At 52.0% G+C, this 15,215-nt stretch overlaps 2 protein-coding genes across 2 annotated transcripts; both read left to right on the forward strand.

Annotated features, from left to right (window-relative positions):
• Positions 1-203: 203 nt before the first annotated feature.
• Positions 204-2,047, forward strand: LOC137844384 (feather keratin Cos2-3-like). Its single transcript, XM_068660737.1, has 2 exons — positions 204-911; positions 1,281-2,047. Exons 1-2 carry the CDS (start codon positions 807-809, stop codon positions 1,605-1,607), a joined length of 432 nt encoding a protein of 143 aa, XP_068516838.1. The 5' UTR covers positions 204-806; the 3' UTR covers positions 1,608-2,047.
• A 6,147-nt stretch (positions 2,048-8,194) lies between these two features.
• LOC137844624 (feather keratin Cos1-2-like) lies at positions 8,195-10,044 on the forward strand. Its single transcript, XM_068661096.1, has 2 exons — positions 8,195-8,907; positions 9,277-10,044. Exons 1-2 carry the CDS (start codon positions 8,803-8,805, stop codon positions 9,601-9,603), a joined length of 432 nt encoding a protein of 143 aa, XP_068517197.1. The 5' UTR covers positions 8,195-8,802; the 3' UTR covers positions 9,604-10,044.
• The last annotated feature ends 5,171 nt before the right edge of the window (positions 10,045-15,215 follow it).

Below are 15,215 nucleotides of genomic sequence, written 5' to 3' on the forward strand. Positions count from 1 at the left end.
TTGGGCCTTGCACTTAAGGCCTGAGAATCCCATTTGTTAGGCTGAGTAGCAGTGGTAAGGAAAGTGCTGGAGTGCCCCGACTGATCACTGGTGGGTGTCATGACAGAAATAAGCTTGCATCATGTAAGGAGAAGATGTATGATTTTATTTCTTTTTTTAAAACAATAAATGAAAGGCATCAAGTTATGGGAGTGAAGAAGGAATTCCCTATGGACAGGATCTGCATTGTGTGTCTTGGGAAAACCCACCCAGCTCTGTCCGATGCTGGTAGAAGGCAGGATCACCTGCACATGAAAGCATTCCTTTCTGTGTACATTCATCTTGTTATTCCTTCTAACTAAAACAGCCACTGACCTGTTGGACCTTTCTTTTGTGATCCAGAAAGGGCCCTGCACAACCTCTCCCCCTTTACAGACATCCCTGGGTCAGAGCAGGAGGAGGCAAAACAGGCCAGCAGGTTTTCCCTGAGGGCAGTGTCAGCAGGGTTAGGGTCACAGGCAGGAGCTGGGTCACCTGTAGCCAAAGGGGCCCCAGAGAGTCCCTAGGAAGTCACCCAGACTGACAACATTTGCCTTTACTGGACTCTTCCAGCACGTGAGCTGAGTCTTCTGCCCACACTGACATGTGTTGCCTGGAAATACTTGGGCCTCCCTACCTGCCACTCAGGAGTTGCCTTCTTTGGGGAAAGGGCATAAAGCAGGAAATGAAAAGCAGCATCACAGGAAGGCAACACACATCCCGTATCATTAGGTGGGATGTTTTGCATTCAAGAGCAGCTTGTCAGAAAATAGTCCCTGCTTCAAGGGATGCCTCTGGACATGGGGCAGCTAAGGCCCACTATAAAAGCCAGCCCAGCTCTGTGCTCTCTCATCCACTTCTCTGGCCTTCTTCTTGTTGGGAACCAGGTGAGTGTGAAGCCTTTTCTTGTTCCCCTCATTCTCCCACAGGAGGACTCAGTTCCTTGGACCTTTCAGCTGCTATCAGCTGCGTGTCCTGCCAAATCTTGGGACTCCTGGTTGTGGGAGAGTCAAGGGGTAGAAGGTTTGTCATGGAGGAAGATTGGGCCTTTGGTGTGATGGCTCTTATGCTGGAGCCTAGGGTGTATCCTGGCTGCGGTGGCTCTTTTTGGGCCCTGTCAAGATGCAGCCAAGAATGCCTCGCAGATCCCTGCACAGCCTCCAGCTCACAGTACTGCCTGTGCCTTGGATCTGTTAGGATGTGGTGGCAGGCTGCTCCTCATGCATCCCCATGTTGAGCTTTTTATCTGCCCTCTCTCCCAGGTGAACCTCCTGCTCCCAGACATGTCCTGCTACGACCAGTGCCGGCCATGCCAGCCCTGCGGCCCAACCCCGCTGGCCAGCAGCTGCAACGAGCCCTGCGTCAGGCAGTGCCAGAACTCCACCATTGTCATCCAGCCCTCTCCCGTGGTGGTGACCCTGCCCGGCCCCATCCTCAGCTCCTTCCCGCAGAACACGGCTGTGGGATCCTCCACCTCTGCTGCCGTTGGCAGCATCCTCAGCTGTGACGGTGTCCCCATCAATTCTGGATGCTGTGACCTCTCCTGCATCACTAGCCGCTACTGTGGCAGCAGGTGCCGCCCCTGCTAAAGATGCCAGACAGTGCCCCAGACCAGGACCCCAGGAACTCACAACATGCTGCTGGACAAGAATGGATGGAAGAAGAGACCTCATGTTGTTGTTTTAAGAGGATCTGACCATCTCTGGCTTGTCCTGTAAAGACAGATAGGAAGGGGCCAGCCCGGAGTCTATGACAACATGACCAATGTCTTCCTATCCTGTTTTCTACACGCTCTTTTTCTTTCTTTGCTTTCTTGCCCTCTCCTTTGTGTGAGGCCCCCAGAAACCATCCTGGAGAGACCTGCTAGCCCCTCTCCCCATGTGGACCAGGTAGATTGATGCCCTGTTGCAAGTCTGCCATTGGAAAAGCTGAACAGATTTTTGTCTGCTCCTGCTGTGCTACGATCTTGGGGCCTCCTCTTGGAGTGTCCTCCTTTCCCTCCTGAGCCTTGATAAACATTTGCAGCAACCCTGAGTGTGTCCCTGTGTGGTCTTTTCATCTGGATACTGATGGCCAAGGGAGAAAACCATTCCTTAGTGGGAATAGGCTGGGGGCACTGCCTCATTCCTCTAGGCACTGGAGGGTGGGGCATACTGCAGCAATTCATCTTTCAGGCAGTGTCTCTTGAAGGTGAGGAAGACATCTTTAGTTCCTCCACAGCCAATAGCCACCAGTCCGTGACTTGTGGCATCTCCGCCTAGACAAGCGCTGTTGACATTGTAGGCCCCGGCTCTTGGGGAAGAGTGTTCGTCTTGCTTTGGGTGGAGCTGTGCTGGGGATGGAGGTTCAGACAAAGATGATCTCAAAGGATAGCAGAAACTGGGAATGGGTAATTGTCTTGGCAATGGCCCTCTGTCCCTCATCAACTTTCACATTTCCTCTACCACCTAATCATGGGCGAGGTGCTTGAGCGGGTCCAAAGAAGGGCGACAAAGCTGGTGAGGGGCCTGGAGAGCAAGTCCTATGAGGAGCGGCTGAAGGAGCTGGGTTTGTTCAGCCTAGAGAAGAGGAGGCTCAGGGGTGACCTTATTGCTCTGTATAAGTACATTAAAGGAGGCTGTAGCGAGGTGGGGGTTGGCCTGTTCTCCCATGTGCCTGGTGACAGGACGAGGGGGAATGGGCTAAAGTTATGCCAGGGGAGTTTTAGGTTAGATGTTAGGAAGAATTTCTTTACTGAAAGGGTTGTTAGGCACTGGAACGGGCTGCCCAGGGAGGTGGTGGAGTCACCATCCCTGGAAGTCTTCAAAAGACGTTTAGATGTAGAACTTAGGGATATGGTTTAGTGGGTACTGTTAGTGTTAGGTTAGAGGTTGGACTCGATGATCTTGAGGTCTCTTCCAACCTAGAGATTCTGTGATTCTGTGATTCTGTGATTCTGTGATCATGTCTGGGCATGGAGAGCAGGAACAGCTTCCCCGTGCATCCCCATTACACTACAGCACAGCGTCTGGCATGACCCAGCTGTTACCAAGATGCATAGGGCTGAGGGGATCCACAGGTTTGTACTGGTACCAGTCCCATCAGGCCACACACTGGAGCCTCCAGGCCTTGTGAACTCAATTCCTTTTTCATGAAGGCAGGCCCAGGGCAGGGACCAATGCCCAAACACTCACGGCTGCTCAGTCTTGCTTTCTTTTCCCCAAGCATGGATCAGCTTTCATCAGGCCCTGGAACTCAGAGACCTCATAGGTGGCACAATTGCACCATGCTCCAGAAAAGACATTCTGTGGGGGCAGGTATCCCACAGTCTCTGCTGAGACATAGCAGTGTGAATGGGACCTGATTGTGCACTCAGCAAGGTCTGTGTATGGGCCGTGAATGTCACAGGGTATGCACCAGCCCAACCACAGGGCACACGCTGGGGGATCTTCTCCCAGGCACCAAGCTCCTCTGTCATTCCCAGAGCCATGAGGATGATGTGGCCCTTGTGCTCCATGTAGCCCCACTGCTCTCCACACCCAGGTGAGGGCCTTCCCACAGTAGCACACCTCGGGGCCCTGTGGTGTGGGGGTGCTTTACTTTCACAAGGACTCTTGGCCCCTAGTCCAAAGACTCTGCTCATGCTCAGGCCTAGCATGGCATTGCCCCAGCTCTGCTGCCTGTGTGCCTGTGCCTGGGCTGGCCAAATCTTGTCAGCCTGGCCTAGCCAGCCTCTTAGGTGGTGCAGGGCCATCACTGGATGGAGCCTTCATCCAGGCCTCTCTGGAGTCTGGCCTATCAGGTATTAGCCCCGGCCCAGCTCTCATGCTGGGACCGAGACTTTCTACGCATAACACATCTCTTGCCTGGGTTAGAGCAATAATCAATAGGTGCTTCTGAGCCAGAATTATCTCCTGGCTAACACTGAAGTCTGAGATGGAGGAGCATATTCACAATTTGGAGATTCACAATTGTCTTGGAAATGACAGAATCCTTCTGGAGAACAAGTCCCCTCCACATCCAGAGTTGTTGCACAGCCAGGGCACCTTCCTGCACCAGGGTGTCACTCACAGCACAGAAGTACAAGGCGCTGTCAGAAAGCTCGACTTCCTTCAGCCGCAGAACACTGGATTTCCTCTCAGTGTTCAGCTCCGTGGTGAAACGGTCCTTCTGCTTGGTGCCTGCTCCTGCTTGATAAGAAATCAGTTGAGGGGCTTGTCCCTTCTTCTGCTGGTACCAGAGCCAGGCATCAAGTGTGGAGCTCTGGTACATGCAATGGGTCTGGAAGGTGTTTCCCTGCTCCACAGTGACTTGTCCTTCTTGCTGGGTGACGGACACCTGCCCCGTGGTTTCTGGAAGAAAGAGAAGTTCAGCAGTTCTGTGGGGAAATCTCCAGACAGCCAAACAGGAGTGAATTCAGACCTGTGGGAGATAAAGCCCCTTGTCCTTTACTGGGCTGAAAGGTCTCCAGGGCTGGGGCACAGCAAGGTGGTGTGGGGGCAGAGCTCAGAGCTCCCTGGACAGAGCGGACCCTGAGGAGAGCTGTGCTGTGTGCCTGCTCCTCCTGCCTCACACATCAGGCAGAAGACAGACTGGACACCCTGGTAATGTCCATGGGAGGAGAGCTTTCATGTCCCTGTATCCACTTGGACACAATCTGTCTGTTTCTATAGGAAAGGGCAAAATGAGGGACTGCAGAGACTGATGAAACCTTCTCTGGTGACAGTAGGTGGACCAGAAGAGAGATGCAGAAAAGACATGAACTGAAAAGAAGATAAACAGGAGACATCTCTTTTGCACCTCCATTTGCAAAGTTTGAAGAGTAACAGCATCATGAGAGAACTATTCCAAGCACCAGAAATGGGAGACAACATTTACCAATATTTTCCCTGTGATTCAAAAGCTGTTCCCCACATAAATGTGGTAATGCTGACGATGGCTTCCAAGGAAAAGAAGATTTATGTCTTGATTAATAGCCAGCACTTACCCGGCAGTTGCCCCAGGAAGGCAATGAGGACAAGATACCCACGGTGCATGCTGAGACCGACCCTCCTGTTTGCTGTGGAGAGAGAGTCAGAAAAGCACCTCCCAGACCCAAGAGAACAGAGCTGCCGGAAATGACTCTGCTGGGGGAACAAGGGCAGATTCAGTGACAAGATATATTCTGGTCTGACTGTGCCCCAAATGCTCCCTGGGGTTTCTCCCTCCTCCAGCTGCAGCAACCACTGAGGATTGCCACAGTCAGGGGTCCTGGAAATTCTGGGAGGCACATCATGTGCAGGGGCTGCTCTCGTCTCCTCTCCCAGTGGGGTCCTCACCTCCCCAGCTACATCTGCCTTCTCTTCTGCACACACACTGCTTGGCCATTGCTGATGTCAGGGCAGTCTTCCCCACTGAGCTTGTTCTTTCTACCCTGGGGTCCTCTGCTCCATAGAGATGTTCCTATTTCCTGTGGGAGGAGAAACACTTTGATTTCTCTTCCACATTTCCAGAAAGAAGGGAGGAACCATGCTATGCAGCAGCCCAGGTTTTCTGACTGTGTCCTGTTCTGGTGGGATAACCTAGCATTTGCAAGAAGAACGGGGCTCCATTGGGGTGTTGGATGGCACAAGCCCAGAGGGGAGCAGGACAATCTGTTCCATAGGGCAAGGAGTGAGGAGTCAGCAGGAAAAAGGATGTGGGTTCAGTGGGTCACATGCATTTACAATGATGGGCCACAAGGGACATCCATTTGGCTCTTTAATCACCAGACCACACAGCTGGAAAAGTAAATTGTCCTATCTGATGAGAAAGCACCTAAAAGAAAAAGAGGCATCCTGACCAAGACATAGCACATGTCAGTGAATGGGATGTTTCCAAAGACAAACGACACAAAACGATGCAAGGATGTGTTGGGCACCGCCGTCACGAGTGTATTCCCAGTCTGGAGCAAGAGGTAGATATCTGAGTCCAGGATGAAGAGCAGCAGCTCTCAGCTCTTAGACAAACCCAGCAGCAACAAAAGAAACCTCTCTCTAGACTTTCCCCTCACTCCTGTGGGAAGGAGATAGAGTTGCTGCTCAGGAGTCATTGCCTTCCACCACTCGATATCTTCTGGAGGTAAAACACAGCAGGGCCTCAGCAAGCCAGGATGTTCCTTCAGATAGAGTAAAATGTAAAATCAGAACCCTGGAGTTCAGGAGGGCAGTATTTGCTTTCTTCACTGTGTGCACACCTATCTTTGTGTCTGCCCAAATATACTTCAGGATGCATCCAGGAGTGTCTGTGAGTGCACCCATGAATTAATGCATCTTTTGACATGAGCAGCAGTGTACATGAGTGCTGTTCCCTCCGCCCGCTTTTGATGTCATGAATGATATCGGTATGTGATCAACGGTCACCCCGGGAATTAACAGAAACAGTCAACAGCATCCCTCCAAGGCTGAGATGCGATGACTGTGCATGTTGCCCCATGCTTCCTGAGCAGTCCTAATGAGAGGTCACCTGAGAAACCCTCCAGAGAATCACAGGCTGCATCTCCAGCACACACATGTTTCTTCCATGTATCTAACCAAAACTACCCGTTTCTGAACTTTCACTTATTGGCCCTAGACCAAGTATGCTTCATCTCCAGAGTCCAGCTCTGTCTCCTTTGCATCCTTCTGTGAAATGGGAAAAGACAATGCACATGTCTGTTTGGCTCTAGGTGTGGCACCTACAGGGTTTGTCGTCCTTCCTCCCACAACACAGCAACACCAGGACCCATGCTCCTCTCATTCACTGCAATTTCTGCCCAAGGTTTCACGCCCTGCATGATTCAGCACCAGGCGCATGATTCCCAGACATATATGTGGCACTGGTTTCCCCATGGGGGACCTCTGTCCCACCTGATACACTACTGACACCGTACCAGCAGCAGATCCACGCAGGGCTGGGCCTGCTCGAAGAGGGCAGGATTTCTCAGCCTTTCTCCTTGTCCATAAAGCCAACACCATCCTTTTGAACTCTCTAGCCATGTGGAGTGCATATGTGTCCTGGCCTGGAGAGGCAGGGAGGGGTGACTGCCACCATGCTCTTACACTCTGAATTCTGTGGTACAGAATTAAAGAAAGGATCCAAAGTGTTGTGGGCCAATCCTTGTTGGGGACTGAAATTGGCAATGAACTTCCTCGGTTCGTGAGGCAGTGGTATACAGATACAGAAGGACACATTTCAGCATGTGTGCTGTGGGCACTTCTAGGCTATTTTTGTTTTGTGATTGTTCAGCTGCTCTCAGGTTCCTTCTTCCTCTCTTCTTGCCAACTAAACTCCACAACACAGCTCTCTCACACCCCCTGCTGAAAGCAAGATGTTGGGAGAGAATGTGATTTAAGCTAAAGGGCTTACAAGTGTAGATAGGTATAATATAATTAAATGAAAAAGAAAGAAAAATTATAAAACAAAAGAGTGAAGGGTGTTTGGAAACAAATTGAGAGAAAATTATACTCCACTTCCCATCAGCAAGTGATGTTCGTCGAAGTCTTTGGAAGCACTGACTCAGTATGCCCACCCCTGGTTTTCATTCCCCTTTCACATCTTCACTGCTGAGCGTGATATCATTCAGTATGGAATATCCCTTTGGTTGGTTTAGGTCAGCTGCCCTGGTGATGTCCGCTCCCAACCTCTGCCCACCTGCATACCTTCTGCCTTTTGGGGCTTGGAGAGAGTCTTGATGCTGTGTCACCACTGCTCCAATGTAGCCCAAAGGTTGGTGTGATGGCAATGCTGTTCTCGCTCCAAGTGCAGAGCACAACACTCTAGGGGCTGCTGTGGGGAATGCTGAGTCTATCCCAGGCAGCCCCAGTACAGGCAAGTACCCACAAGGGAGGAACATGTGCATGAACGTGACACAGTGTGCAGCAAAGATTCTGGACAGCATTTGGTCCAAGTACATATTTAACGTGATAGAGAGGGGAGGTGGACTGGGAGTCTTGCAGAAGGCACCGGAGCCAGGGCTCTTGACAAGACAATGTCAGCTTTCTTGGGCCTTGCACTTAAGGCCTGAGAATCCCATTTGTTAGGCTGAGTAGCAGTGGTAAGGAAAGTGCTGGAGTGCCCCGACTGATCACTGGTGGGTGTCATGACAGAAATAAGCTTGCATCATGTAAGGAGAAGATGTATGATTTTATTTCTTTTTTTGAAGCAAGAAATGAAAGGCATCAAGTTATGGGAGTGAAGAAGGAATTCTCTATGTACAGGATCTGCATTGTGTGTCTTGGGAAAACCCACCCAGCTCTGTCCGATGCTGGTAGAAGGCAGGATCACCTGCACATGAAAGCATTCCTTTCTGTGTACATTCATCTTGTTATTCCTTCTAACTAAAACAGCCACTGACCTGTTGGACCTTTCTTTTGTGATCCAGAAAGGGCCCTGCACAACCTCTCCCCCTTTACAGACATCCCTGGGTCAGAGCAGGAGGAGGCAAAACAGGCCAGCAGGTTTTCCCTGAGGGCAGTGTCAGCAGGGTTAGGGTCACAGGCAGGAGCTGGGTCACCTGTAGCCAAAGGGGCCCCAGAGAGTCCCTAGGAAGTCACCCAGACTGACAACATTTGCCTTTACTGGACTCTTCCAGCACGTGAGCTGAGTCTTCTGCCCACACTGACATGTGTTGCCTGGAAATACTTGGGCCTCCCTACCTGCCACTCAGGAGTTGCCTTCTTTGGGGAAAGGGCATAAAGCAGGAAATGAAAAGCAGCATCACAGGAAGGCAACACACATCCCGTATCATTAGGTGGGATGTTTTGCATTCAAGAGCAGCTTGTCAGAAAATAGTCCCTGCTTCAAGGGATGCCTCTGGACATGGGGCAGCTAAGGCCCACTATAAAAGCCAGCCCAGCTCTGTGCTCTCTCATCCACGTCTCTGGCCTTCTACTTGTTGGGAACCAGGTGAGTGTGAAGCCCCTTCTTGTCCCCCTCATTCTCCCACAGGAGGACTCAGTTCCTTGGACCTTTCAGCTGCTATCAGCTGCATGTCCTGCCAAATCTTCGGAGTGCTGGTTGTGGGAGAGTCAAGGGGTAGAAGGTTTGTCATGGAGGAAGATTGGGCCTTTGGTGTGATGGCTCTTATGCTGGAGCCTAGGGTGTATCCTGGCTGCGGTGGCTCTTTTTGGGCCCTGTCAGGATGCAGCCAAGAATGCCTCGCACATCCCTGCACAGCCTCCAGCTCACAGTACTGCCTGTGCCTTGGATCTGTTAGGATGTGGTGGCAGGCTGCTCCTCATGCATCCCCATGTTGAGCTTTCTATCTGCCCTCTCTCCCAGGTGAACCTCCTGCCCCCAGACATGTCCTGCTATGACCAGTGCCAGCCATGCCAGCCGTGCGGCCCAACCCCGCTGGCCAGCAGCTGCAATGAGCCCTGCGTCAGGCAGTGCCAGAACTCCACCATCGTCATCCAGCCCTCTCCCGTGGTGGTGACCCTGCCCGGCCCCATCCTCAGCTCCTTCCCGCAGAACACGGCTGTGGGATCCTCCACCTCTGCTGCCGTTGGCAGCATCCTCAGCTGTGACGGTGTCCCCATCAATTCTGGGTGCTGTGACCTCTCCTGCATTACCAGCCGCTACTGTGGCAGCAGGTGCCGTCCCTGCTAAAGATGCCAGACAGTGCCCCAGACCAGGACCCCAGGAACTCAGAACATGCTGCTGGACAAGAATGGATCGAAGTGCAAACTTTGTGCTGTTGTTCTGAGAGGACCTGATCCTCTCTGGCTTGTTCTGTAAAGACAGATAGGAAGGGGCCAGCCTGGAGTCTTATGACAACATGGCCTATGTCTACCTAACCTGTTTTCCACACGCTCTTTTTCTTTCTTTGCTTTCTTGCCCTCTGCTTTGCATGAGACCCCCAGAAACCATCCTGGAGAGACCTGGTAGACCCTCTCCCCATGTGGGCCAGGTAGATTGATGCCCTGTTGCAAGTCTGCCATTGGAAAAGCTGAACAGATTTTTGTCTGCTCCTGCTGTGCTACGATCTCGGGGCCTCCTCTTGGAGTCACCTCCTTTCCCTCCTGAGCCTTGATAAACATTTGCAGCAACCCTGAGTGTGTCCCTGTGTGGTCTTTTCATCTGGATACTGATGGCCAAGGGAGAAAACCATTCCTTAGTGGGAATAGGCTGGGGGCACTGCCTCATTCCTCTAGGCACTGGAGAGTAGGACATACTGCAGCAATTCCTCTTTCAGGCAGTGTCTCTTGAAGGTGAGGAAGACATCCCTAGTTCCTCCACAACCAATGGCCACCAGTCCTTGACTTGTGGCATCTCTGCCTAGACAAGCGCTGTTGACATTGTAGGCCCCAGCTCTTGGGGAAGAGTGTTCGTCTTGCTATGGGTGGAGCTGTGCTGGGGATGGAGGTTCAGACAAAGATGATCTCAAAGGATTGCAGAAACTGGGAATGGGAAATTATCTTGGGGGTGGCCGTCTGTCTCGCCTCCATGTTCACCTTTCCGGCACCACCTGATCATGGGTATCATGTCTGGGCATGGAGAGCAGGTACAGCTTCCCTGTGCATCCCTATAAGATTTCAGCACAGTGTCTGGCATGGCCCAGCTGTTGCCACGATACATAGGGCTGAGGGGATCCACAGGTTCGTACTGGTACCAGTCCCATCTGGTCACACACTGGAGCCCCCAGTCCCTGTAAAATCAACTCCTTTTTCATGAACTCAGGCCCAGGACAGGGACTGATACCCAAACACTCATGGCTGCTCGGTCTTGCTGTCTTTTCCCCAAGCATGGATCAGCTTTTGTCAGGCTCCAGATCTGAGGCTACATACGTGGCACAATTGCACCATGCTCCAGAGAACAGATCATGTGGGGGCAGATATCCCACAGTCTCTGCTGAGTCATAGCAGTGAGAATGGGACCTGATTGTGCACTCAGCAAGGTCTGTGTATGGGCCGTGAATGGCACAGGGTATGCACCAGCCCAACCACAGGGCACACGCTGGGGGATCTTCTCCCAGGCACCAAGCCCCTCTGTCATTCGCAGAGCCATGAGGATGTAGTGGCCCTTTTGCTTCATGCAGCACCACTGCTCTCCACTCCCAGGCAAGGGCCTTCCCACATCTGCAAACCCTGGGGTCCTGTGGTGTGGGGTGATTTAGTTTCACACAGACTGTACATGCTGCCAGTGCCATGGGACCAGGATGGGGGATGGGGCTATTGCTCCATGGTGTGAGGATGGAGGTACCTCTCCGTAGGCCAGGTTCTTTGGGAGGCAGTGCTAGCTCAGGTGGCAGCGCAAGGGCAACAAGCATCAGAACCAAGCCCACCAAAGCCCAGGCAACCACATCTTACAGCTCTGGCCTGACCCCTAGCCCAGGGTCTCTGCACAAGCTCAGGCCTAGCATAGCCCTGCCCCAGCTTTGCTGAGTGTGTGCCTGTGCCTGGCCTGGCCTAATCTTACCAGTCTGGCCTGGCCAGCCATCTGGGTGGTGCAGCGCCATCACTGGATGGAACCTTTAGCCAGGCCTCTCTGGGGTCTGGCCTTAGTCTGCGCCCCAGACCCAGCTCTCACGCTGGGACCAAGACCTTCTATGCATAACATATCTATTTCCTGGGTTAGAGCAATAATCAATAGGTGCTCCTGAGCCAGAATTATCTCCTGGCTAACACTGAAGTCTGAGATGGAGGAGCATATTCACAATTTGGAGATTCATTCACCTTTGTCTTGGAAATGACAAAATCCTTCTGGAGAGTAAGTCCCCTCCTCCTCCAGAGTTGTTGCACAGCCAGGGCAGCTTCCTGCACCAGGGTGTCACTTACAGCACAGAGGTACAAGGCGCTGTCAGAAAGCTCGACTTCCTTCAGCCGCAGAACACTGGATTTCCCCTTAGTGTTCAGCTCCGTGGTGAAACGGTCCCTCTGCTTGGTGCCTGCTCTTGCTTGATAGGAAATCAGCTGAGGGGCTTGTCCCTTCTTCTGCTCGTACCAGAGCAAGCCATTAAAGCTGGAGGTTTCATATGTGCAATTGGTCTGGAAGGTGTTTCCCTGCTCCACGGAGACTTGTCCTTCTTCCTGGGTGACAGACACCTGCCCCATGGTTTCTGGAAGATAGAGAAGGTCAGCAGTTCTGTGGGGAAATCTCCAGACAACCAAACAGGAGTGGATTCAGACCCGTCCTTTCTCTCTGTCCTTTACTGGGCTGAAAGGTCCCCACGGCTAGGGCACAGCAAGGTGGTGTGGGGGCAGAGCTCAGTGCTCCCTGGCCAGAGCAGACCCTGAGGAGAGCTGTGCTGTGTGCCTGCTCCTCCTGCCTGCTCTCCCAGAGGACCAGGGCACTGTCTGTCATGCCTTGCTTTGTGTGCTGGGACCAGTACCCTCCAGCAGGTTGAACGGCCCACACAGCTATGGAGAAAAGGTTCAACCTTCTTCCTCGATCCTGTCATCTCAGGGGCCTCCAAGTCCCATCAGTACAAACAAAGCTGAGGTGAGTGGTGGCAGGAGTGAGCCATGGCTGTGCTGACAAGCAGGAGGACACTGTAGGCCACAGCAGGAAGACATCAGGCAGAAGACAGACTGGACACCCTGGTAATGTCCATGGGAGGAGAGCTTTAATGTCCCTGTATCCACTTGGACACAATCTGGCTTTTTCTATAGGAAAGGGAGAAATGAGGGACTGCAGAGACTGGTGAAAACTTCTCTGGTGACAACAGGTGGAGGAGAAGAGAGACGCAGAAAAGAGACGGACTGAAAGAACTTAAGTAGCAGGAGAGGTCTCTTTTCCATCTCCTCTTTCCAAATTTCAAAGAATAACAGCATCTTGAGAGAACCAGATCATGAACCAGAAATGGGAGACAACATTAAGCAACCAGAAATGGGAGACAACATTTAGCAACGTTTTCCTTGTGATTCAAGAGTTGCTCCTCACATAAATATATTAAGGCTGACGAGGGCCTTCTGGGGAAAGAAGATTTGTACCTTGATTAAAAGCCAGCACTTACCCGGCAGTTGCCCCAGGAAGGCAATGAGGACAAGATACCCACGGTGCATGCTGAGACCGACCCTCCTGTTTGCTGTGGAGAGAGAGTCAGAAAAGCACCTCCCAGACCCAAGAGAACAGAGCTGCCGGAAATGACTCTGCTGGGGGAACAAGGGCAGATTCAGTGACAAGATATATTCTGGTCTGACTGTGCCCCAAATGCTCCCTGGGGTTTCTCCCTCCTCCAGCTGCAGCAACCACTGAGCATTGCCACAGTCGGGGGTCCTGGGAATTCTGGGAGGCACATCATGTGCAGGGGCTGCTCTCGTCTCCTCTCCCAGTGGGGTCCTCACCTCCCCAGCTACATCTGCCTTCTCTTCTGCACACGCGCTGCTGGGCCATGGCTGATGTCAGGGCAGTCTTCCCCACTGAGCTTGTTCTTTCTACCCTGGGATCATCTGCTCCATAGAGATGTTCCTATTTCCTGTGGGAGGAGAAGATACCTTTATTTCTGTCCCACAGCCCCAGAAAGAAGGGAAGAACCATGTTATGCAGCAGCCCAGGTTTTCTGGCTGTGTCCTGTTCTGGTGGAATAACCTAGCATTTGCAAGAGGAACAGGGCTCCATTGGGGTGTTGGATGGCACAAGCCTAGAGGGGAGCAGGACAACCTTTTCCATAGGGCAAGGAGTGAGGAGACAGTAGGAAAAAGGACATGGATTCAGTGGGTCACGTGCGCTCACACTGATCAGCCACAAGGGACACCCATTTGGCTTTTTAATATAACACCTAGTAATGCAATTTGAATAGACAGCTGAAAAACAAAGATTAGGAGTATTCTAATGTGAAGTCACCATGTACTATCCTAATTACAAGAGTAAAAATCATGCCCCTGTGCTGGGAGACCCCGGCCCAACAAGGGACTCTTCCTCTCTGAGGATGTGCAGAATGATTCTGTCATGGCAGCACTATGGTAGTATGTAACCATTCAGAGGAGCGGGGATTGTACAAACATGCAAATGTATTGAGAAGGGGTTTTATGAAAGTGGAAAGTCTTAAGGGGTTCCTGCTTTGTGGGAAACTAACAGCTACCCAGACTTGCACTATTCTGAAATAATGTCTTGACTATGTCTGTGGATTGGCTCAGAATACACTGGGTAACAAATCTGGACTTTTTACCTGGTTGTGTCTCCTTCTCCTTCATCTGCACCTCCAGCGTCCTTGGTGGAGGGTAGCGTGAGAATCACAGAATCACAGAATCTCTAGGTTGGAAGAGACCTCAAGATCATCGAGTCCAACCTCTAACCTAACACTAACAGTCCCCACTAAACCATATCCCTAAGTTCTACATCTAAACGTCTTTTGAAGACTTCCAGGGATGGTGACTCCACCACCTCCCTGGGCAGCCCATTCCAGTGCCTAACAACCCTTTCAGTAAAGAAATTCTTCCTAACATCTAACCTAAAACTCCCCTGGCATAACTTTAGCCCATTCCCCCTCGTCCTGTCACCAGGCACGTGGGAGAACAGGCCAACCCCCACCTCGCTACAGCCTCCTTTAAGGTACTTATACAGAGCAATAAGGTCACCCCTGAGCCTCCTCTTCTCTAGGCTGAACAAGCCCAGCTCCTTCAGCCGCTCCTCATAGGACTTGCTCTCCAGGCCCCTCACCAGCTTTGTCGCCCTTCTTTGGACCCGCTCAAGCACCTCGATGTCCTTCTTGTAGCGAGGGGCCCAAAACTGAACACAGTACTCAAGGTGCGGCCTCACCAGAGCCGAGTACAGGGGGATGATCACCTCCCTAGCCCTGCTGGTCACAGTGTTTCTGATACAAGCCAGGATGCTGCTGGCCTTCTTGGCCCCCTGAGCACACTGCTAGCTCATATTCAGCCAACTATCAACCAATACTCCCAGGTCCTTCTCTGCCAGGCAGCTCTCCAACCATTCCTCTCCCAGCCTGTAGTTCTGCTTGGGGTTATTGCGCCCCAGGTGCAGGACCCTGCACTTGGCCTTGTTGAACTTCATACAGTTGACCTCAGCCCATCGGTGCAGCCTATCCAGATCCTCCTGCAGAGCCTTCCTACCCTCGAGCAGATCGACACACGCACCTAACTTGGTGTCATGTGCAAACTTACTGAGGGTGCACTCAATGCCGTCATCCAGATCATTGATGAAGATGTTAAAGAGGACCGGCCCCAGCACCAAGCCCTGGGGGACGCCACTAGTGACTGGTCTCCAACTGGACTTGGCTCCATTTACCACGACTCTTTGGGCCCAGCTATCCAGCCAGT

This window comes from Anas acuta, chromosome 25 (genome assembly GCF_963932015.1).
Source record: "Anas acuta chromosome 25, bAnaAcu1.1, whole genome shotgun sequence".
NCBI classification, from domain to species: Eukaryota; Metazoa; Chordata; class Aves; order Anseriformes; family Anatidae; genus Anas; species Anas acuta.

What these genes read in the sequence shown, in the direction of transcription:
- LOC137844384 (XM_068660737.1), top strand. Translation starts at nt 807, where the DNA reads ATGCCTCTGGACATGGGGCAGCTAAGGCCCACTATAAAAGCCAGCCCA. An exon ending in TTGTTGGGAACCAGGTGAGT is followed by an intron (nt 912 to 1,280) that starts GTGAAGCCTTTT and finishes CCTCTCTCCCAG; the next exon opens with GTGAACCTCCTGCTCCCAGA.
- LOC137844624 (XM_068661096.1), top strand. Translation starts at nt 8,803, where the DNA reads ATGCCTCTGGACATGGGGCAGCTAAGGCCCACTATAAAAGCCAGCCCA. An exon ending in TTGTTGGGAACCAGGTGAGT is followed by an intron (nt 8,908 to 9,276) that starts GTGAAGCCCCTT and finishes CCTCTCTCCCAG; the next exon opens with GTGAACCTCCTGCCCCCAGA.